This window comes from Lycium barbarum, chromosome 2 (genome assembly GCF_019175385.1).
Source record: "Lycium barbarum isolate Lr01 chromosome 2, ASM1917538v2, whole genome shotgun sequence".
Lineage (NCBI taxonomy): Eukaryota > Viridiplantae > Streptophyta > Magnoliopsida > Solanales > Solanaceae > Lycium > Lycium barbarum.
In genome coordinates, this window is record NC_083338.1 from 142,363,217 (window position 1) to 142,387,151 (window position 23,935).

The following is a 23,935-nucleotide window of genomic DNA, read 5'->3' on the forward strand; positions in this document are numbered from 1 at the left end:
GGCAATAAGGGAAGAGATTGTGAAAGTAAAGGAGGCACTGTTTGAAGAGGATCCTAGCATTATTAACAGAATTGTCCTTCAAAAGGCTGAAGCTGAATTAAAGAAGTACCTGAGTCTAGAAGAACAATATTGGAAGCAAAAAGCAGGCTTTGTGTGGTATACAGAAGGGGACAGAAACACCAATTTCTTTCACAATTATGTTACCGGGAAGAGGAAGAAATTACAGGTGAATTCAATTCAGAATGGAAATGGTATTTGGTTGGAATCTATGGAGGAAATCAAACAAGAAGCTGTGCAATTCTATCAGAAACAATTTACTCAGGAAGGGGACATTACTGACTTTGAAATGCTAAGAAAGATTCCATCATTGATTAATCTTGAGCAAAATATACAACTATGCACCTATCCATCAAAGGAGGAAGTCAAGCAGGCAGTTTTTGCTCTAAGTGGTGACAGTGCAAGTGGACCAGACGGTTTTACAGGTGTATTTTATCAACAATGCTGGGATATTGTGGGGAATGATGTGCATGCAGTAGTATTATCTTTTTTTGATGGTGCTGAACTTCCAAAGTCTATCACTCATACAAATTTGGTCCTTATTCCTAAAAGACATCCTGTTCTCACATTTTCTGATATGAGACCAATTAGTTTGTCTAATTTCATTAATAAGGTGATTTCAAGGGTAGTACACGGAAGAATGGAGAAGATTATCCCATCTCTGATTTCTTCAAATCAATCAGGCTTTGTAAAGGGAAGGAGTATATTTGAAAATATCTTGCTTACACAGGAAATTGTGTCTGATATTAGAATTAGAGGAAAGCCTGCTAATGTGATAATCAAATTGGTCATGGCCAAGGCTTATGATAGGGTTTCTTGGAAATACCTATTGCATGTTTTAAGGGCTATGGGTTTTTCTGAGCACTTTATTAACTTGATTTGGAGGTTGATAGGCAACAATTGGTATTCAGTACTTTTGAATGGACAGGCAACAGGTTTCTTCCGGTCTTCAAGGGGGGTGAAGCAGGGGGACCCTTTATCTCCCACTTTGTTTCTTCTATCAGCTGAGGTCCTATCAAGGGCTTTGAATTCTCTATTTGATGATTCTAATTATATTGGATATGGAATGCCAAAGTGGTCTAATCCTCTAAACCACTTGTCATATGCTGATGACACTATAATATTTGCTTCTGCTCATCCAGATTCTTTACAGAGTATCATGGGAGTTTTGAATAAGTATGAGGTGACTTCAGGACAGCTTATTAACAAGGAGAAGAGCTCTTTCTATATGCACTCTAAAGTGGGAAATGATCTAATCCAATCAGTGGCTGCTATCACAGGTTTTACCAGGGGGCGGTTTCCATTCACCTATCTTGGGTGCCCCACTTTTCACTCCAGGAAAAGGAAGGTGTATTATGCTGATCTTATCAAGAAGATTAAAGGGAGATTGCATTCGTGGAAGGGCAAGTTATTATCTTTTGGTGGTAAAGCAGTATTAATAAAGAGTGTGTTGCAATCTATGCCTTTACATCTCTTATCAGTACTTGTTCCTCCTAAATGTGTGTTGAATGAACTTCACAAGATCTTTGCTAGATTCTTCTAGAGTAATAAGGACGAAGGGAGAAGCAAACACTGGGTATCATGGAAGGATGTTTGTTTACCTATTCAGGAAGGAGGCCTAGGGTTCAAATCTTTATTTGATGTGTCTAAAGCACTTTTTGCAAAACTTTGGTGGAGATTCAGAACCACCAGTACTCTATGGGCAAACTACATGTGGAACAAATACTGCAAGAAAGTGATTCCTACCTTGGTTCAATGGAAAGGAGGAACTCAAGTGTGGAAAAAGATGCTAGAAGCCAGAGAAGCTATGGAGCATGAAATTTGGTGGGAAATTAAAGGAGGGTCAGTTAATGTTTGGTATGAGAACTGGACAAAGCTGGGGCCACTACACTTTGTGGTGCCCAATGAATACCCTATCAATGAAGGACTAGAGGATGTAGCAGATCTCATTGAAGATGGAAGATGGAAAGATACAGTGCTACAACAGTCTTTTCCCACTGATATTGTAGAACATATTAAGCAGGAAATTTATATAGAGCAGCTTCAAGGGGTATGGGATAGGCCATGGTGGATGCCCACAAGCACAGGGCAGTTTACAGTAAATAGTGCTTGGCAACTCCGAAGGCAGAAGGGGCAAATACACCCTGATTTTCAACAATTGTGGATCAAGGGAGTACCATTCAAGATATCATTTTTCCTTTGGAGGCTATGCAGGGGAAATATCCCAACTGATGATAATCTTAGGAGAATGAGAATAGCTGTGGTATCAAGGTGTTACTGCTGTATTAATCCTCAACAACAAGAGACAATGATACATCTATTCCTGACAGGAGGATTTGCAGCTGGGGTATGGAAGATTTTTATGGAGGCAGCAGGCATTCAAGTTCACATGGTACAATTACACCAAGTTATTAGATCTTTGTGGCAAGTCAAATGTGGAGAGAAGCTCAAGCCTATAATCCAAGCTTTGCCAGCTATGATTGTGTGGGAGTTGTGGAAGAGGAGAAATACCATGAGGCATGGAGGAAGGGTAAGCTTCAAAAGAGTAGTACATGAAATCAATAACAATCTATTTTACCTCGCCAAGATGAGATATCCATGGCTAATTAATATCCCTTTCATCTGGCCTGATTTAATTGATTTTCTGGAGAACTATAATCCCTCTATAATTTGCAAGATTGTGCACTGGAAACTCCCTTATAATAGGTGGTTTAAATGCAACACAGATGGGGCTTCAAGGGGAAATCCAGGACCTAGTTCCTACAGCTTTTGTGTAAGAAATTGGGAAGGAGACTTGGTTTATGCACAATGTGCAGAGATAGGCGATACAACCAATGTAGTGGCTGAAGCTAGGGGAATTCTGGAGGGTTTGATATATTGTGTGGAACAGGAGATCCATCCCCTAATTTTGGAGACTGATTCATTATTGCTAAAGAATATCATTGAAGAAGTATGGCAAGCACCATGGTGTATTATCACAGAAGTTGGGAGAATCAAGAAAGCAGTGAAAAACTTTAATGTGATAATACAACATACATACAGGGAGGGAAATAGTCTGGCTGATTTCTTATCTAACGTTGCTTTTGATTTTGCAGGTACATCAAAATTTTATAGCTTTTCTGAGCTGCCTGGTGCAGGAAAAAAAATTCTCAATCTGAACAAGAATCAGGTACCCAATCTGAGAATCAGAAATGCTAGGAATGGAAGAACCAATGGAACGTGAAGTGACAATGTGATTCAAATATTGATAACTCTCCAACGTATGGTATTAGCCTTTGGCTCATTCTTTTGAAGAGTTAACAATATATGAAGATCAGAAATCGCAACACTTCCAGAGAGAATTTTGAGTTTAAATTGAGAGAAATTTGGGATCCTATGACCTTATGATTCTCCTCATGGAAAGCCCATAGTGATTGCTACATAGTGTTTTATTTAGTTCACTTTAGAGTCTGGAGGCATACTCCCGGTGGTTGTTAACCATGTCCTTGGTGAGAGCTTTGAGGGGCATATAAATGGGATCAACCAAAGGCTATTAAGTGCTACTTAGACATTATAAGCATTTTCTATAAGCATACAGATGAGGAAAACATATATTTCAGCCCTCACAAGCGGAGATATTCATCAAAACACTAGGATTCACCAAATTCAAAGCAAGATGAGGTCACATCAAACAGAGCTGGAATCAAGATAATAGCAGATCGTTTATTTTATTTTATTATTTTTTAAAGATCTGTTACAAATTCAATCATGGCGGATCTATCAGTTCAACACAGAGAAGGCAAATGGTGGAAATAAGTCGTACCTGAGTAAATTAGAGCTTATCAAGCTGAAATCTTAAGATATCTTCATCAATGAGGGCTGCTAGCACCAGATTTGGAGCTTCAAGAAGATGAATTGGCAGTCAACAAGGAAGATAAGCTGAAGGGTCTACAGGAGTAAAGAGTGGCTAAATTCTCAAAGTTCATAGGATTTGGACATCAACAGAAGGAAACAAACATGTAGCATTTGCAACATAATTCACAGAAAATAACAAATTTCAGCTCACAAAGAAGAAGCAAAAGAAAGAGTTTATCTTCAACTGCAGATGAGAAGGAAAAGGCGAAATCATCTTGAACAACAGAGGTTCAGATGAAGATGATACGATTGCTATGCTTTTATTTTTTAATTATTTCCACTTTAGTTTCTTTTGTAAAGACATTGCTATTAATTCTCTAATAAAATAGTCAGTGGGGACCAAAACCTACTGACCTTCCTAAAAAAAAAAAAAAAAAAAAAAGATAGGTTATACGGAAATAATTTAATCAATGCTCCAAGGTTTTGCTTCTTTGACTTAAATGCGAACAGTTGAAAACAAATAATAGTACAGAAACATGTTTTGAAATAGAGAAGACTTTTGGTTCATTTTGCAACCCATTTCTGAAGCATCTTTTTGTATGTTTTGGCGCATTCTACATCTTCAGGGAAATATGTATCAGGAAAAATACGTGCAACATGTTTTGGGGTTATTGGATCCGACATGAACAATAAATTAGATCCTACAGTTGCACGTGAATAGATGAATCCATTTTTGTACTTCATATCTTCTTCTTGATGGTCTCAAATCCGGAAAATGTGCAATGAAGGTAGTGGACATTTATGCTGGAAACCATTGAAAACAATAAACAGATCACGATATATAAATAAAGCTAAAAAAGTTCACAAATAAGACTTTGCAAAATCTACTTTTTTAGTTTTTTATTAGATACTGATCTTGAGGCATATACATACGCTTCTATATCCAGAGGGTGATTCGGTTTTATAGTGCATCATAAAACGTGTACACATGCGAAGCTAAATACATACATAATCATATATCAAATGTGACATGATATCTTGAGTTTTTTAACATGTCATGTTATCAACGGTTAAATATTATAAAGTTCAAAAGTTCTAAATAGGTGGTGATCCTTTTAGAACAAACAAAAAATTAAAAAGAGCGACATATTCAAGGTTAAAGTATAATGTTTTCGGCATACGGTAAATAAGAGAAACCAAAGGTAAAAATAAAACAAGCATATTTTCTTTTTGGTCCATTTCGATTTCTAAAATGGTGTTAAAAAGATTTATAGAAGATAATTTATAACTGAGGAAGAGGAAAGGAAAGTGACTAATTGTTTAATCGGAGTACAAATTAAAAAATCTTTATCTCGTTGTACTGAGAAATTGAGGATCACTCATAAATTCCTATTGTTGACATCCAAGCGATCCAAATGCACGACATGCCATAAGAAAATATGAGTATAAAGATTGGAAGCTTTGGTACTCAAGTAATATGCAACATTCATTTATTTAACTGTCCATATTACCTTATCATCCTTTTTGTTTGTAGTATATCTAGTCTAGTATTCAGTACTAGGCGTGTACATGGATCGGGTTGGTTCAGATTTTTCGAATACCAAACCAAATCAATTGCGTCGGGTTTTTAAATTTATAAACCAAACCAATAAAATTCGGGTTTTTCAATTTCGGGTTTTCTCGGGTTATTCGGGTTTTTCGGATTTTTTTTCGAAAAAGTCTTCATCGAAAACATATGACTTTTACTTCAAATATTTCTTTAGTCCTAGTAAGAGACAACTATATAAATAAGGTGTTTCTTAAGAAAATAATACAAAATGTGAGATTGGTGATGACATCGTATTAAAATATTCAACAAAAAAAATAATAAAATCGGTTAAAATAAGTATTGCTAATTAATAAGCCATAAAGAAAATGACTTTAATCTAAATACTAAGTTATGCTAAAACAAGTACGGCTAATAAGTATTAATTACATGACAAAGAAAAAAAATTAAGTTACGTATTTTTACGCTCTAAAACAATTATGCAAAACTAAAGAATAGATATCCAACATTACTGTCATTCCTAGTGTTAGAATTGAATTTCTTTTGTTAGCATTAGTGTTGAGTTGGACTTTATTTGAGTCACTAACATCTATGGGATATAAAACTTATTTGCATTCAAAATTTTAAGTTTAAGCTTAAAATAATATCATAAAAGACAAAATACTATGAAAAAATTTAAGAAATATTTACAAATTACATTACAAATAAATATTTTTATGTATAAATAATTTTTAAAATCGAATGCACGTAATGTCGGGTTGGTTTGACGTAATGTCGGGTCGGTTTGTGATGATGTGGACATATGTGAAAGTTGTGTTTTCCACTAACATCTGAGTGATTGATATGTGTGATTATTTTTGCATTGACGCTCTATATAACATTTCATTCATCAACTTGCTAATGCCCATGAAACACATGCGTGATAATTCCTTGATGTTTGCAATCATATATGTTATTACGTACACCAGTACATATTACTCAAGGATTAATTCTCACATGGTGGCCGAATAAAAAAACATAAGATACTAAAAATTCACACCTAGAATTTCAACATGTTATTTAAAGTGATTTTGGACTCCGTTTGTTATTAGACTCTTTACTTATGTTTAGGAGATTCAGTACATATATAATTAAAAAATCGTTTTAACCTTATTTGGGTAATACATTAATTTTAAATTAAATCTCCTTACCTCCCTTTAGCTCCACTCCTGCTCACATACACATTACTCAATAATCATTATCTACAAATTAACACATGCTGATTATATGTGATGATGTGGACATATGTGAAAGTTGTGTTTTTCCACTAACATTTGAGTGATTGATATGTGTGATTATTGTGGCATTGACGCTCTATATAACATTTCATTCATCAACTTGCTAATGCCATGAAACACATGCGTGATAATTCCTTGATGTTTGCAATCATATATGTAATTACCTAGCTATCATAATTAAAGCTAATCAACACAAATTTTGATAATTTAGTTTCGCATCTTCTAGTTTTTTTCTTTTCTTAAAAAGGTAAAAGAAAGTAACTACAATGTCCTTTATAAGAAAAAAAAAATAGAAGAAACAAATATAAACAGAAATTAAGTAGGCGTTTGGCCATGAAAATCAAATATTTTTCACTTTATTTGGTATTTTAGAGTTAGAGTTGAAGATGAAGTTATGTTTGGTTATAGTTTTTACAAAGAATATTTGGTTATTTGAATAAATGGAAAATAAAAATAAGTTTTTTGATGTTTTTTAAATTTCAAATACAATTTGAAATTATATTTGAAATTTCCATGACCAAACAATGATTTTCAAAAAGAATGAAAACGTTTTCCGGAAAAAAGTGAATATTTTCGTGGCCAAGAGGTCCGACAATTGGCATTTCACTTCTAGATTTCCTTTTCAATCATTTTCTTAGAGCAGTGGTCCAAATTTCTTGCTTATTGTGCTCCAATATTTTTGCCTTCGGTGGACCAATCTCTACATTGCTGCATATATAGCTAGATCTATTTCTACTAACAAAACGAACAGAAAAGATAAACCTGTTATGAAATATATTATGAATGTCCAATACACAAATATAATGTTTCTCCTCCACCATCTTAATGGTTCCTTCATTTTCCTCCACCATCTTAATGGTTCCTCCACCATATATTGAATGTATATGTAGCATTATAAATAGAGTCATAAGTTTTCATATGAAATACACTTGAAACACATTTTGGAAGAATAATAAAAATCTCTCCTCTTTTGTCATTCTATTTCTATGGTTTTCATCCTTTAATATTGTGACTCTTTTAGCTTCATTTTATAACACGTTATCAGCACGAAACTCTGCCGTTCCGAGCAAATACTTTAAAGCCTCGAAGGTATTGATTTTCTATCTTTCTTTACTAATGGCAAATCTTACCAAACGTGAATTTGTAGCTTTAGATATATCCGGCAATACCTATATGTCTTGGATTCTTGACGCCGAAATTCACCTTAATGCGATGGGTCTGGCAGACACCATCAAAGATAAAAATGAGGCATCAAACCAAGACCGTGCCAAGGCTATGATATTCCTCCGCCATCACCTTGATGAGGACTTGAAAATGGAATATCTCACTGTTAAAGATCCTCTTACTCTGTGGAATAATTTAAAAGATAGATATGACCACCTGAAGATGGTCATACTTCCACAAGCACGTTTTGATTGGCTCCATTTAAGGCTACAAGATTTTAAATCTATTAAGGCATATAATTCCGCCATGTTTAAAATTATTTCTCAGTTGAAATTATGTGGTGAAAATATTACTGATCATAATATGCTGGAGAAAACATTCTCCACTTTTCCTGCCTCGAGTATGCTCCTGCAACAGCAATACCGAGAGATGAAATTCAAGAAATATTCTGATTTAATAGCACATCTTTTAGTGGCTGAACAACATAATGAATTATTAATGAAAAATCATGAAAGCCGACCCACTGGTACTGCCCTATTCCCTGAAGTGAATGAGGCAAATTTTCGTCATTCTAGGCATGAAAGAGGTTGTGGCCCCAGTCGTGGTCATGGTCGTGGTCGTGGTCGAGGAAGGAATTTTAATCATGATTCTCGTCTTGCACCAAATAATATCCTTCACCACCAGCAGTGTAAAAGGAAGGATGAAAAGCATAAAGTTGTGAAAAAGAAAAATTCAGAAAATAAATGCTTCCGATGTGGAGGAAAGGGGCACTGGTCACGTACCTGTCGTACGCCAAAACACCTAGTTGATTTGTATCAAGCCTCTCTCAAAAGGGCAGAAAAGGATGCCGAAACAAATTTTATTTCTGAAGATAATGTTGAGCCCATGCATCTAGATGTGACAGATTTCTTTGAACTCCCTGAAGGGAAAATAGATCTTTTGATCGGTGATGGATCTGTAAAAACTTAGATATTTCATACGTGTCGTTTGTATGTGGTTATGTTTCCCTGTTTATGTAAATGAAGTGTGTGTAATGCTTTGTTTAAATAGTAATATATGTAATAAAATGTGTGTAATGCTTTGCCTAATCATAATATCTACTTTGATATTCACTTTATCTATTATTTCATTTTGAAGAATCTATGGAAATTCCTCAAATTTTATTTGGATCAATGACCAATCATGAAGATATTTGTGTGATTGATAGTGGAACAACACATGCCATATTCAAAGATGAGAAATACTTTTCTCACTTGCATAGAAAAAGGGGAAATATTAATACAATTTATGGCAATTCAAAATTGATTGAAGGCTCCGGAAGAGCTACTATATTTCTGACTAAGGGGACGAAACTTGTTATAGAAGATGCATTATTCTCTTCTAAATCCCCAAGAAACTTGTTAAGTTTCAAAGATATCCGCCGTAATGGATATCACGCTGAGACATTAAACGAAATAAATGATGAATATCTTGCCATTACAAAGAATGTCTCCGGCTAGAAATATGTTTTGGAGAAATTGTCAATTTTGTCTTCTGGTCTGTATTATGCAAAAATTAGTACAATTGAAGCACACTCGATCGTAACCCAGAAGTTTAATGATTCAAGTACTTTTATGCTTTGGCATGACCGAATAGGTCACCCTGGATCAATAATGATGAGACGAATTATTGAAAATTCAAATGGGCATCCACTTAAGAACCTGAAGATTCTTGAAAGTGGTGAATTTTCATGTGCTGCTTGTTATCAGGGTAAGTTGATAGCTAAGCCATCACCAATGAAAGTTGACATTGAATCCCCTGCTTTTCTAGAACGTATACATGGGGATATATGTGGACCTATTCATCCACCTTGTGGGTCATTCAGATATTTTATGGTCCTAATAGACGCATCTTCAAGATGGTCTCATGTGTGCCTCCTATCGTCTCGAAACCTGGCGTTTTCGAAATTATTGGCACAAATAATACGCTTAAGGGCACAGTATCCGGATTATCCCATTAAGGCTATACGTCTCGATAATGCCGGAGAATTTACGTCTCAATCTTTTGATGATTATTGTTTATCAGTTGGGATAAAAGTTGAACATCCTGTAGCACATGTTCATACCCAAAATGGCCTTGCTGAGTCATTTATTAAACGACTACAATTGATAGCAAGACCACTACTTATGAAAACATGGTTGTCCACTACCGTCTGGGGACATGCTATCTTACATGCAGCATCTCTTATTCGCCTCAGACCGACTCATTATAATAAATATTCCCCGTCACAATTAGTATTTGGTCATGAACCAAATATTGCTCATCTCCGAATCTTTGGCTGTGTTGTATATGTGCCTGTAGCACCACCACAGCGTACTAAGATGGGCCCCCAAAGAAGGTTAGGTATATATGTTGGGTTTGAATCACCCTCTATTATTCGCTATCTTAAGCCATTGACGGGAGATTTATTCACTGCCCGATTTGCAGATTGTCGATTTGATGAAACACATTTTCCACAATTAGGGGGAGAGAGAAAAGAAAACAAAAGAGAAATTGTGTGAAAAGTTCCATCACTATCTCATTTTGATCCACGTGCCCCCATATGTGAACATGAGATCCAGAAGATCATTCACTTGCAAAAAATAGCAAATCAAATGCCAGATACATTTACTGATTTGAAAAGGATAACTAAGTCACATATCCCTGCAGAGAATGTGCCTATCCGAATTGATGTCCCAAAGGGAAAATCTACTAGTGTTATAGCCTCTGAATCTCATGCACGCCTGAAGCGTGGTAGGCCATTGGGTTCTAAGGATAAAAATCCTAGAAAAAGAAACACGAAAAATGATCAAAATGACACTATGAAAGAATATCATGAAGATATTCAAGATCTGACTAATCCTGATACTCCTGAAGATATTAGGGAACCCGAGACTCAAGTAAATAAAGAACTATCATTGAGTTCTTCTGGTGATGGGATAAATTTGAATCGATCGAAGATTATGGTGGATAATGTTTTTGCATATAATGTTGCCCTAAATATTATGAAAGACATTGACGATCAGGAACCTCAATTTGTCGAAGAATGTCGACGAAGATATGATTGGCCAAAATGGCAAGAGGCGGTTCAATCAGAATTGAATTCACTTGCCAAACGTGAGGTTTTTGGACCTGTAGTCCAAACGCCTAATGGTGTAAAACCAATTGGCCATAAATGGGTTTTTGTGCGAAAAAGAAATGAGAGAAATGAAATTGTGAGATACAAGGCACGCCTTGTTGCACAAGGATTCTCTCAACGACCCGGTATCGACTATGAAGAAACATATTCACCAGTTATGGATGACATAACATTTCGATATCTCATCAGTTTAGCTGTACATGAAAACCTTGAAATACATCTGATGGATGTGGTTACAGCTTACCTTTATGGCTCACTTGATAATGAAGTCTATATGAAAATTCCTGAAGGATTTAAAATGCCTGAAGCAATTAACTCAAAGTCTCGGGAGATGTATTCAATCAGATTACAAAGATCGTTGTATGGTCTAAAACAATCAGGGCGCATGTGGTACAATCGCCTCAGTGAGTACTTGGTAAAAGAAGGTTATATAAATGATGCCATTTGTCCATGTGTTTTTATTAAGAAAGCAAAATCAGAGTTCGTTATAATCGTTGTTTATGTTGATGACATAAACCTAATTGGAACTCCAGAAGAGCTCCAAAAGGCGATTGAATATTTAAAGAAAGAATTTGAGATGAAAGATCTGGGAAAAGCAAAACTTTGTCTTGGTTTGCAGATTGAACATTTGACAGATGGGATCCTTATCCATCAATCTGCTTATACCGAAAAGGTTTTAAAAAGATTTTACATGGACAATGCGCATCCTTTAAGTACTCCAATGGTTGTTCGCTCACTTGAAGTGAGTAAAGATCCGTTCCGACCTCAAGAAGAAAATGAAGAGCTTCTTGGTCCTGAAATACCATATCTTAGTGCAATTGGTGCACTTATGTATCTTGCTAACGCTACAAGACCTGACATAGCGTTCTCTGTTAATTTGCTAGCAAGATATAGCTCTTCTCCTACACGAAGACACTGGAACAGAGTTAAGCATATATTGCGATATCTGAAGGGAACTAGCGATATGGGTCTGTTTTATACTAACAAAGGTAGTACAGATTTTGTTGGTTATACAGATGCAGGTTATTTATCTGATCCACATAAAGCTCGATCTCAAACAGGCTATCTGTTTACATGCGGAGGTACTGCTATATCATGGCGATCCACAAAGCAGTCCATTGTTGCTACTTCTTCGAATCATGCTGAGATAATAGCTATTCATGAAGCAAGTAGAGAATGTGTGTGGTTGAGATCAGTGATACATTTCATCAGAGAAAGATGTGGCTTGAAGTGTGATACAAAAATACCCACAGTATTATATGAAGATAATGTTGCATGCATAGCTCCATTAAAAGGAGGATTTATAAAAGGAGATAGAACGAAGCACATTTCACCAAAGTTATTTTTCACACATGATCTCCAGAAGAATGGTGATCTTGATGTACAACCAATTCGTTTAAGTGACAATCCTGCAGATTTGTTCACCAAATCTTTGCCAACTTCAACTCTTGAGAAAATGATATTCAAGATTGGAATGCGAAGACTCCGACATCTGAATATTGGTCTTCGTTAGGGGGAGTGAAATACGTGTTGTACTCTTTTTTCCTTAACCAAGTTTTGTCCCATTGGGTTTTCTTGGTAAGGTTTTTAATGAGGCAACTCTCAAAGCGTATTACTAGATATGTGTACTCTTTTTCCTTCATTGAGGCTTTTTCCCACAAGGTTTTTCCCAATAAGGTTTTTAACGATGCACATCATCTATGGACATCCAAGGGGGAGTGTTATGAAATATATTATGGATGTCCAATACACAAATATAATGCTTCTCCTCCACCATCTTAATGGTTCCTCCATTTTCCTCTACCATCTTAATGGTTCCTCCATTTTCCTCCACCATCTTAATGGTTCCTCCATTTTCTCATATATTGAATGCATATGTAGCACTATAAATAGAGTCATAAGTTTTCATATGAAATACACTTGAAACACATTTTGGAAGAATAGTAAAAATCTCTCATCTTTTGTCATTCTATTTCTATGGTTTTCATCCTTTAATATTGTGGCTCTTTTAGCTTCATTTTATAACAAAACCAAGATAATGCTCTCTTATTGTAGATTGTTTTTGGATTGTTAATTACGTTTTAACCAACTTTTCAAAATTATTTAATAGTTAATCATTTTTATTTTGAAAATATAATTTGATAAAATTATTCTTAGCTAAAATACAGGAAAACTCCAGAAATTGTTCCTGAAAATCAAATTCCAAAAAAAAAACCATAGAATTTGAACCTTTGTTAGTTCGAATTTTTCTGTGACAACAATAACTAAAAATCTACTAGACAAGTTAACTTTAACATGTGAAAAGGAGGGCTTGATGGTGATGTCTATATTTGTATATGTAAAGCTATGGTTGATTTTTATGCAAAGTGTGGATTTTTGGTTGAGCCATATATAACAAGTGTTTGATTGAACGAGCCAAAAAGATATTATGGCATGGGATGCAATGATTTCAGACTGCTCAGTAAATAATTTGTATTCATCTAAAATTGTAGCCATTCTTCCTACTATTGTAGAAACTAATAAGTTGAGTGAAGAAAGAATCACAGTGTCAAACTAAAATTTCCTATTCAAGGTTCGAATTTTAGCACAGTGCGATGGAGTTTCAACTTTCACCTTTCTGCAACAAATTTTTGAGTTCCAACATAATAAGTTGGAGTTTCACTTGTAAAAGACTCTAACTTGATCCTTTCGTATTTTAAGTAGAGCTAGTTTTGTCCCTTTGTTGCATTAAAAAGTGATTTTTATCAATTAAATTTTAAATAGTTGCTGAATATTAAAAATGGTCCAAGAAATAGCCATCCCGCCCAAATTTTACTCACCAATTTCCTTCGTAGTTTAAGATATTAGGTCCAATTTCCTTATTTTTATTTTCTCATAACAATTTTTTTAGTATTTATTATTAATTTAATTTTACACTTTGATAAGTTTACCCTTAGAAAAACATTTTTATCTAGTTAATTTTATGAAGAGAAATTCGAATAAAGGTCGCTGAAATTAACTCAATAGTAGTATTTTTCTTATAACTATAGTCACGAAGGAAAAGTAAATAAAACAAGGAAAGGGAACTCAACTAAAATATTTATATGGATCTGATCAGGATTCAACTTGAGCAAAATTAATCTTTGTTAATTTGTGGCATATATATATATATATATATATATATATATATATATGCCTCTGTAGTTGGAAACTTGGAACAGCGAATATAATCCTATATACCTAATTAATCGGCTTTTTATTATCTTATTTTTTGGGATTTCTGCGAGTTAATTAAGTAACGTTTTCCGCTAAAGATAAGTAGTGGAGCATTAGCACATCTAATTAGGTTTCAATTTAACCAAAATATCCCTCTGAAAATAAGACAAAACTATCCGATAAGGCATAAGGCCCATGCTTCTACTTTTTTCCTCTTTTTCTTTTACTTTGTTTTCATGGATTATGACAAGGACGAATTAAACAGATAAGTTAGCAAGCAAAATGGCCTAATGATGAGGTATTTTTTTATTAGGAGGCCTTACCTCAACAAATTAAATTAATAAGTTATGAAGGATTAGCATAAGGTTGAAAGCAACGGATTTGAAATATTATAATTCGTTGAGATAATCTCATTTGTTAAATTAAATGGATTGGGTTCGGATTACCTGGAAAAATAAAATATTTGATAAGGTAAGGAGCTTATAAAATAGTCATTAGGGAACAGCTCGAAGGATGGGAACAGCTCGAAGGATCATCGAAAAGCTAAGTCGTTCAGGTCCATTATATATTAAGTATCAGCGAAAACATGAAGATCAAACTAATTAATCAAGTATCTAATCAACCGAATTGATCAACAAATAATATATCAAAATAGTATTGTTTATTGGAAATTAAAGAAGGGGGAACAAGTGCAAACAAGTTTTTTTTTTTTTTTTTTTTTTTTGTATCACCTGAATTTTTATGTGGAAAATAAGATGTAAAGCTTTAGGATTTAACAAAAAGACCTTAGGCTTTTAGGTTTTGTACATGTCAATCAAGAACTAATAGGACAATCCTGTTAAGAGATAGATTAATGGATGACGCCATGAAGTCATTTGTTTATTTAATTGAAATGGAACCCCACATAGTTAATGATAATAACTATCAACTTGATTCGTTAATCAAAGCATATCAACTTCAGCTTATTAACAGTACCTAACCCAACAAAACATGTTTTTTTAATCAATATGCAATTTTTCTTGGAGAAGTACAAGGTTACTGTTAATTAATTAATGATTAGCAAATGATCTCCCTTATTAGGACGTGTTCTTGTTAGAATAAAAGAAGAAAAAAAACATGCAATATGAAAATATCGTTTTCAAGTAGCAATAAATCAAATATGTAAGGCAACTTAAATTAATAGGAAATTAAGCTGGTTTTATTATAAATAGGAAATGATCTTATTGATTCAGTCATGGTGACCTATATCACGATTCGTGTTCACATACTATACGATACGTACATCCTTAATTAGAAATTGCTTTGACGCTGACACATTAATATATATTTTCTTAAAATTGGAATTATGAGCCGTTAGTACAATTAGATGCAATTTTGAAAATGATCGACTAATTATATCTTGAAAATGATCGACTAGATCGACAAAATACCTGCCATAAGCCTTTGTTCTCTAAAAGTATATATCCAGCTAGTAGTATCATTAAACAAGAAAGAGTAAAGCTACTAGCCAAGTTTTATTGTTGGAGAGCTTGTAATATACATAAGTTATTTGTCTTCCCACTTAAATGGTGCGACTCGAATGGTAAAATTTTATATAGTCGAGCCTTAATTTGATTAAGATTAAGTTGTAATACCACTATTTTTTTTTTGTTCTAACTAGGTGTAGCAATCCTAAATATCAACAAAAGATAAAAGAGGACCACATGCCAACATAACAAACTAGATCATGTATTTTAAATTATTAATGTAGTACCATTACAGTTATATATGATTCTCAAAAACCTACACAATTGCAAATATTAGCCAAAATTCATAGAGTTGGAAACATATAGCTCGCCATGCATAAAAGAAAAGCAAATTCACTTTGTATATGTTGAAATATATGGCGCAAACAACAAATTGGATTAATTCTTTGAATTAACGTCAATTTAAGACCTATGATTTGACGTTGTCTTAAGTAATGACCTTAAAATGTTACTCAAATTATAACAAGTTCAACCAACTTATGCTAAAGTACCTTCCCAACTTTGTCATCAGTTTTTTTTTTTTTTTGTGTGTGTGTGTGTCTCCACGCAAGATTTTTGGACAATTCCTTAATTTTTTATAAGAGAATCCATATTCTTCAAAGGAGCTATTTATGCAATATTAGATATAAAAATTCTGAATGTAGATCATAGTCTATTTTTGGTTGTTAGGGATTAATATCATTTTGGACCCTAAGTTATTAGTAAATTATGTTTTGGTCCTTGTAATATATTACTTAGCATGTTTAATCTTCAATTAATTAATATGTGTTTTTGATCCCTTCATGTAGAAAACATGTTATATTTGACGTTATAGAACTATATTACCGTCAAATATGAAGTAACAATATAAATTTAATATATCACATGATCAATAATTAAGTGGTAGAAATTAATAATTATGTTAAATATGTGGATATTCATAAGTAAAATGATCAAAAGTGCAAAATTTAATTCATTAAATATCTAATGTATTTAGTTAAATAGTATAGTGAGTCAAATTAAAATTAATCAATAATCAATGGACCAAAAACACTACGTTTAAACTTTGTTGTTATTTTTGAAGAAATTAAAATTTTAATTTTTATGTAGAGTAGTTTATCCAAGCTGACACCGAGGATCAACTCAAGCAATTAGAATCTTCGAGATTAAGAAAAAGCATGAAGAAAAAAGGAAGAAACTTCAGGGTTGGATATGCACGTTGCCTACTTGTATGCAATTAATGGTAAACAAATCTTGATTTTGTGTTGTGATTAAACAAGATACTATTAAATGAGATGCCATAACTGGAAATGATGTCCAACTGTTCAAGATAAGTCCAACACATGAGGACCATGTGGATCCCATATCCATCATTTCATAAAATAGTAACGTAAGTAATTTCTTTTAAATTAACATACGCATAACAATTACGTATTCATCATGAATATTGAATCATATGCTCGATTCACACCTCACTCCAATTCTGAAAAATTTACCACTTCAGCAATGCATAACATATTGCATATATTGTTATTAGTACCTTATTACAAATTTTTTGGGTACGCATTGTTGCTTAAGCATAAAGTCACAATAACACAAAATTATGAAAAAAGTGGAGTTTTAAAAATCGCGAAGAGTGATAGAAGTCTGTTAGAAACTTAACAACAAAAAAAAAAAGAAAAAAAAAGATAACTATGAAGAAATTTTATATTTAAACATAAACCAAAATAATTTTTGAAAATTTTAAAGAAACAACAGTAATCACTAAAATAAATAAATATATGCATTCAAGTACGTAATCTAGTGATTAATGAAATGAGTTATAATTATGAAAGTTCGAGGCAATAATAGGATATGATTTTTCACATATATTCAAGTCGTATTAACCTCTTGGTGAAAAGTACTCCCCTTCATTTCATAATAAGTGACTTTTTTAGTTTTTTATTTTATTTTAAAAAAAAATGGTGCTTTAGAATTTAAAGAAGAAATTAGTCTTCTTCTATCAAAATGACCCTTATTTACATAATCAAGAATCATTAAACTTTTATTTTTCTAGATATTTAATTAAAGGTAAGTTAGTAAAAACACTTCTAATTTTTTTAGAAATGAACACTTCCTTAAGGAATATACATAAAACTAAAAAATCACTTATTATGAAATGAAATGGAAAGAGTGATAAATACCGTCGAGATGCGTATAAGTTGATTCACACTACCATTTTAAAAATGAAATTAAAAAACGGCAATAAACTTTGATTTTTTTTCTCACACTTTGTTTACTTTCCCAAAAAGTGTAAAAATGCTAGTAGTACTTTTCTACTTTTTAAATTTTTGTTGTTATTATAATGAGTCAAATTTATGTATGAGCGTTATCTCCTATAAAAAGCAGCATCCACGCGTTACGTTACAGGATTCTCATTCACTGTTACAGCTAATAACAATTGCTCTATCTCTTCTCAAATCTTTACGCGTGTACCCCCCCAATTTCTCATACTACTATCTATAAATACCCCCACACTCTTCTACTTTTCTTTCTCTCCGGCAATTTTCTCTTAAAAGCACTTTCACGCACTTTTATCTCCATTTCAAGAATCCTGGGGGTCAAATATTTCAACTTCTTTTTGTTTCTTGGGTATCTTGGATTAAAATTAATTTGTAATCTTGAATTGGTTGGTGCAGAAAGAGGGAGAAGGAGTTTTTGTGGGGGTAGAAATATAATATAAATTTGGTGTAAGGGGGAATGAGGATGAGGGGTGAAGTAATGGGGTACAAGAGGGAGATGGAAGATGAGGAAGAGGAAAAGCAGATGGAATTGGTTCACTCTAAGAAATTTATTATGGTTGGTTATGCTCTTACTTCCAAGAAAGTTAAGAGCTTTTTGCAGCCTAAGCTTGAAAGTCTAGCTAGGTAATCTTTTTTCAATGTAAATCATGACAAAATTGCCTTTGTTGTTTTATGTAAGAACATGCCACTCTCTATTGGAGCTTGAATATAGTGTTTTTGTATATTCCATTTACCTTGCCTTTTTTCTGAATGCTTCTTGTGAATGTTGTCCATTGTTCTTTTGGTGTGTCAGAAAACTAGTTTTGAGAAGGGTACTTTAGGATCATTTTATCTGGTTTTTTATATTGCATATTTGATGGTGTTCCCAAATGACTGTTTTGCTGGAATTTTTGTTTTTTTTTTGTTTTTGTGGTTGAAAGATGAGATTTTTATTATTTAGATCCATTATCTTAGATGGTTGCTTTTTCCTTGAGATTGTGACTGCTTTCAATTTGCACAGTAGATCATTTGGAATAATCATAATTCAGGCAGTATATTCTTTTACTTCATGTGGCCACTGGCCAGCATAGTTGGTAATTCTGGACAGTAACCTCTGACGGATATTATTTGGTGCTGGTATACGTCATTATTATTTTAAAAAAAAAATAATTCTTGAAAATATAAATTGATTTACTGGTCGCTTTCTAAAAATGACCTGTTTGTATTTGGCGCTTGGGAAGTAGTTGGTTAGGAATTAGTCATGGTGGACTTCTACATTTAACCTCTTGACAAATATTTTTTTGATGCTGGTATAACTTCCTCTTTATGCAAACTTTTTTGTCCACATAGATTCAGAAAACAAGGCTAACCTTGCTTATGAATTATGCAGGACTAAGGGAATATTATTTGTTGCTATTGATCAGAACAAACCCCTTTCAGATCAAGGTCCTTTTGACATTGTGCTCCATAAGGTATCTTTTGCTTGTGTCTATATGCTTCCATACCTAATCCTTATAGCTTCTCCCCAGAATATGTCATTCTAAAATATGTCTGATTTTGTGCTCTTTCTTTCTTGCAGTTGTCAGGAAGCAAGTGGCGTCGTATTCTTGAGGTTGGTTCATTTGAAAGCTTTCTTTATGTGTGTGTGTGTGTGTGTTATTCACAGAATCCTGTTAATGACAGTTAACATGCATTGTTCAAACAAATATGTAGTAAGTTAGGCTACAATATAACGGAATTACTTGATGTGGATTAGACATGCTTTGGCAGTGATTGGTGAGATGAGCTGTCTTTTTGCTTAAACTTGTTCTGTCTGACATAACTTGCAGACTGCTAGCTCTTTCCTCCATCATGAATCATGACTTGGTAATTGTGTTCGAAGCCCAGTGAGAATTCCTTGGTGGACAGATTAGCTGATTGATATCAGATAGGATTCCTGGTTTCAATAAATGGATCCTATTTCTTGAGGGGCTCATCACAATGCTCATATCAGCTTAAGAGGAGAGCACTAACCTAATCAATGTCTTTTGATCTTCGGTATATTCCTTTTAAGTGCCACTCTAATATTCCCCAACTTGTTTGGGATTGAGGCATAGTAGTAGTTGTTTCATTTTGCATTATCTGACTAGAGTGTTGGTTACTTGCCTTTTCTGGATCATGAAATTTTGGTCATTATTCCCGTATGGGGAAATGGTAAATTTATTCTATTAGAACTGATACTTAAAACTCAGTCGGAGGAACACATAGGGATTTTTTTCCCCATTATTCCTATTTCCATTAGGAGGCGTATATAGGAAGAACCTCCATTATTTTTTTTCTTACTTCTTTCTTTGCTCTCTGTGTAGGAATATAGGCTTACACATCCAGATGTCACTGTTCTTGACCCTCCAGATGCCATACAGCATGTATACAATCGTGAATACATGCTTGAAGATGTTGCAGACCTGAACTTGTCGGACACCTATGGTAGTATTTCCTGTCTGTTTATGATTCTTTGAGAACTATTGATTGCTTTAACTTCGGCCTTGAGAAGCTGTGTGAATTGGGATTGCCACGTTTTTTTTAAATCTTCTTAGCTTGAAGAAGTGGGGCGAAGGATATCAGGGAAATCTGGGTTAACTTATTTTTTATTGCCTGACAGGGAAAGTTGGTGCTCCTAGGCAACTGGTTATTGAGGGAGATTCTTCATCTATTCCAGATGCAGTGAGCAAATCTGGTCTGAGACTACCTCTTGGTACGTATTTATTTCATTTCTTGTTTGTCTTTAATCAACTGATCCTTAGGCAGTTGCCACTTTTTAAGCTCAATAAGATCTAACTTGAGCAATATATAAACAAAGTAATTGGTTGCAATTTCCTGAATTGAGCTGTTTTTATCTTTTCAGTTGCAAAGCCTTTGGCCGCTAAGTCACATGAGTTGTCTCTAGCCTATGACAAGTTCTCTCTTCAGATGCTTGAACCCCCACTTGTGCTACAGGAATTTATCAACCATGGTACGTATATTAGTTGAAATATTGAATTTGTGCCTTCCTTGTGTAGTTATTTATGAGTTATATTTTTGCTGATTATGTGTTTTCTTGTGGTTGTAGGAGGAATTCTGTTTAAGGTATACATTGTCGGGGAAGCAATTAAGGTTGTGAGACGATTCAGTTTACCTGATGTTAGCAAACGTGAGCTGTCCAAAAACCCTGGGGTTTTCCGATTCCCAAGAGTTTCTTGTGCTGCGGCATCTGCAGATGATGCAGATTTAGACCCTTGTGTTGGAGGTGAGCCATCTTTTCCCTCAGTGACTTTCTCTTTCTGGATACATCAAATACATCATGGTTGCTTCAGATATATGGATGCACCAAACTTATGGCATACACTAAAAGAATAAAGCAGATGAAAAAGAAGTGTTTTCTTGTTCTTTTTTATTTGATTAATTGACTTTTTTTCTTCAAACCAGCCAATGATTTAGAAGCCAACACTCACCAAGAGCTAGCAAGTATGGGTTTACTATTATTACCTGATATGATACTTTTCTAGCAAGGAAGTCATCTTATAGGATGTGCCTTGGAGTTTGAGCTTTCCTAATCCTCAAGGCAAATCTTGTTGAGATTTCTAATTCTTTTGGATCATGGGATCATAGGAGGCTGGACTCTGGAATGAGTTCCTTAAACCTTGATCTTTTACCACCAACAGTAAGCTTTACATTTTTTGCACTTCCTCTAACCCAAAACTAGAACTACTTTTATCTTAATTTATTCATTTTAAATAAACTGTGCTTTCTTCTCGTTTCAACAATTCAAAGTTATGTAACTATCTCTTCAATTTGATGTGATGACATTTTCAAGGAGATACATTACATTTTCACATACCATACTATTATTTTGAACACTTGTTTACCAAACTCAAATCCAATCCTCAAATAATTTACTCCTAAAACCCCTGCTATTCGGAATAGGCTTGTTTAAGTGGGACGCCGAATAGGCTTGTTTAAGTGGGACGCTGAATAGGCTTGTTTAAGTGGGACGTATAGAGCATTTGATGGTTAATTACTGTCCTCTATCAGTTCCCGGTAGTGGTATAAATGGTTATCTGGTGTATGATTCTGTTTGAAGTAGTTCACAGATAGAGCACTCAATCTGAAAGTTCAAAACTTAGACACTAAAGAGATATAATAAGCGTTGGGAAATCCTAAAAGGTTTAAAGTATATGCAAAATGGAATTGTCTTTAAGCTCTTAGGTGTGGGATTGTTACATTCTGTATTTACTTCATGTTGCTGGATAGTCCAGTGAGTGCCATCTTACCTTTGTGAATACTATTCTACTCGGGATGACACGCCACGTAGCCCAGTGTCCAATATTATACAACATTATACCTGAGTTTAAAGCATTATACATAATGTATCAATCTTGTATAAAGTGTATAAAAGGTGTTTATATACAAATATGTTGAAAATTGGGTGGTTATATATTTTCAAAAATAGACAGAGCGCGTAATTTTCCCTTATTTAATTAGGTGTATCTACTTGAGTAAACCTGCAGTAAATCGTGACTCATGATATTTTTTCACATCTTATCCTTTGCAGAGCTTCCTCCGCAACCATTACTTGAGAGGCTTGCTAAGGAACTTCGGCGTAGACTGGTATTTATTTTCTGTCTTCTCTTTCCATAAATTATGTCCTAAATGATGTTTGGTGCTTGCTTTACAAATTCTGCATTCTCACCTGCTGCTTCATAAGGTAAAATATTCTAAATATAACTGCAATGTTTTGTGCAGGGTCTTCGGCTCTTCAACTTGGATATAATCAGAGAGCTTGGAACAAAAGACAGATACTATGTCATAGATATTAATTACTTTCCTGGTAAGAAATCCTTCGAGTGGAATTACTCTCTTTCTGAGATAAAATTTGATAGTCACGCACCATATTTTTTGAAGAAAAAGAAAATGATACCCTGAAAGTCATGATTGCGATACTTTTACACTGTGCTGCAGGTTATGGGAAAATGCCAGAGTATGAGCACATATTTACTGATTTTCTCCTGAGCCTTGTGAAGCAGAAATAATAAGGAATTGGGAAATCCGTTCCTAATTAGGCATAATTATCAGTGGATTTACCGGGAAGGAATCCTCCCGCCAGCACGAGGAGGATAGAATCTTGCAAAGAATTCTGTGGCAATTTCTAAAAGCTGGTCACAGACGCTGGTGGAAAATGCAGAAGAGCTCTCTTGATAATGGTTACTCCTTTGGAAGCTTGCCTCTTGTACACAATTCCAACTTACTGACCTTGGGGTCCATCTTTTGTTTCCGGCCTTTGATAATTGATAAGTTTAGTGGATTCAACGAGCGTGAGCCCTTGGTAAATGTTGGCTGGAGGGCGAATATGCCCGTGTTCCTGGGGCAAAGAATTGCTTCCACCTTGTAAAAATGCCATTTACAGTAGGAACATACATGTACATTGTTGGCTCTTCTAATCTACTGGATAGCTCGGTTATTTCGTGTTCTCTTTCCATGGAAATGTTTCCGAATCACTCTGGTTTTTGCAACACAGGTGACCATTTTAAATGCACTAAGTTGTTGGACAGGCAGCATGCTGCCATATAATAGACTTGAATCTATGACTCAAAAAGTGTTTTGGCCAGAGCCTAGAGGATAGTTGCGTACATTGAATTATGAGATTGTCATGTTTAGAACCAAGTCAAGATGACCATATATATCATGGCGTAGTGAAAGAATGGATAGTTGGCAGAGACATTTTTAATGCTATATTCACCCGGGTTATAGTACTTGAGGTGCTGGCAGTTGTCATTGAACCCTACCTTGGATAATATATACCAGAAATGATATTTACATAGGAGGAATAGACCTTGCCTCCCAACTCTAGTCCTATACAAAGGGAGGGGATTGGAACACTAGGATCCTAGCAAAAGCAATGCAGAAGCTCCTATGTTCCCAAT

At 34.3% G+C, this 23,935-nt stretch overlaps 1 protein-coding gene across 3 annotated transcripts; it reads left to right on the forward strand.

Annotated features, from left to right (window-relative positions):
- Positions 1 to 18,184: 18,184 nt before the first annotated feature.
- LOC132627702 (inositol-tetrakisphosphate 1-kinase 3) lies at positions 18,185 to 23,472 on the forward strand. 3 transcript variants are annotated; one of them, XM_060343259.1, is made up of 11 exons: positions 18,625 to 18,641; positions 19,387 to 19,468; positions 19,576 to 19,608; positions 19,826 to 20,033; positions 20,342 to 20,462; positions 20,638 to 20,730; positions 20,881 to 20,988; positions 21,085 to 21,261; positions 22,567 to 22,622; positions 22,758 to 22,842; positions 22,974 to 23,472. In XM_060343259.1, exons 5-11 carry the CDS (start codon positions 20,420 to 20,422, stop codon positions 23,042 to 23,044), a joined length of 633 nt encoding a protein of 210 aa, XP_060199242.1. In that variant the 5' UTR covers positions 18,625 to 18,641; positions 19,387 to 19,468; positions 19,576 to 19,608; positions 19,826 to 20,033; positions 20,342 to 20,419; the 3' UTR covers positions 23,045 to 23,472. The 3 variants fall into 3 exon arrangements, 2 of the variants coding, with proteins under 2 accessions (XP_060199241.1, XP_060199242.1); XR_009577952.1 differs by lacking the exons at positions 19,826 to 20,033; positions 22,974 to 23,472 and adding an exon at positions 21,441 to 21,675 and having other exon boundaries at positions 18,185 to 18,641; positions 22,758 to 22,792; XM_060343258.1 differs by lacking the exon at positions 19,826 to 20,033 and having other exon boundaries at positions 18,199 to 18,641.
- The last annotated feature ends 463 nt before the right edge of the window (positions 23,473 to 23,935 follow it).

Excerpts from the sequence above, each read along its gene's own strand:
- LOC132627702 (XM_060343258.1), top strand. The coding sequence starts at position 18,475 with ATGAGGATGAGGGGTGAAGTAATGGGGTACAAGAGGGAGATGGAAGAT. Across the intron at positions 19,609-20,341 it reads AGTGGCGTCGTATTCTTGAG|GAATATAGGCTTACACATCC; the intron begins GTTGGTTCATTT and ends CTCTCTGTGTAG. Across the intron at positions 20,731-20,880 it reads TGGTCTGAGACTACCTCTTG|TTGCAAAGCCTTTGGCCGCT; the intron begins GTACGTATTTAT and ends TTATCTTTTCAG.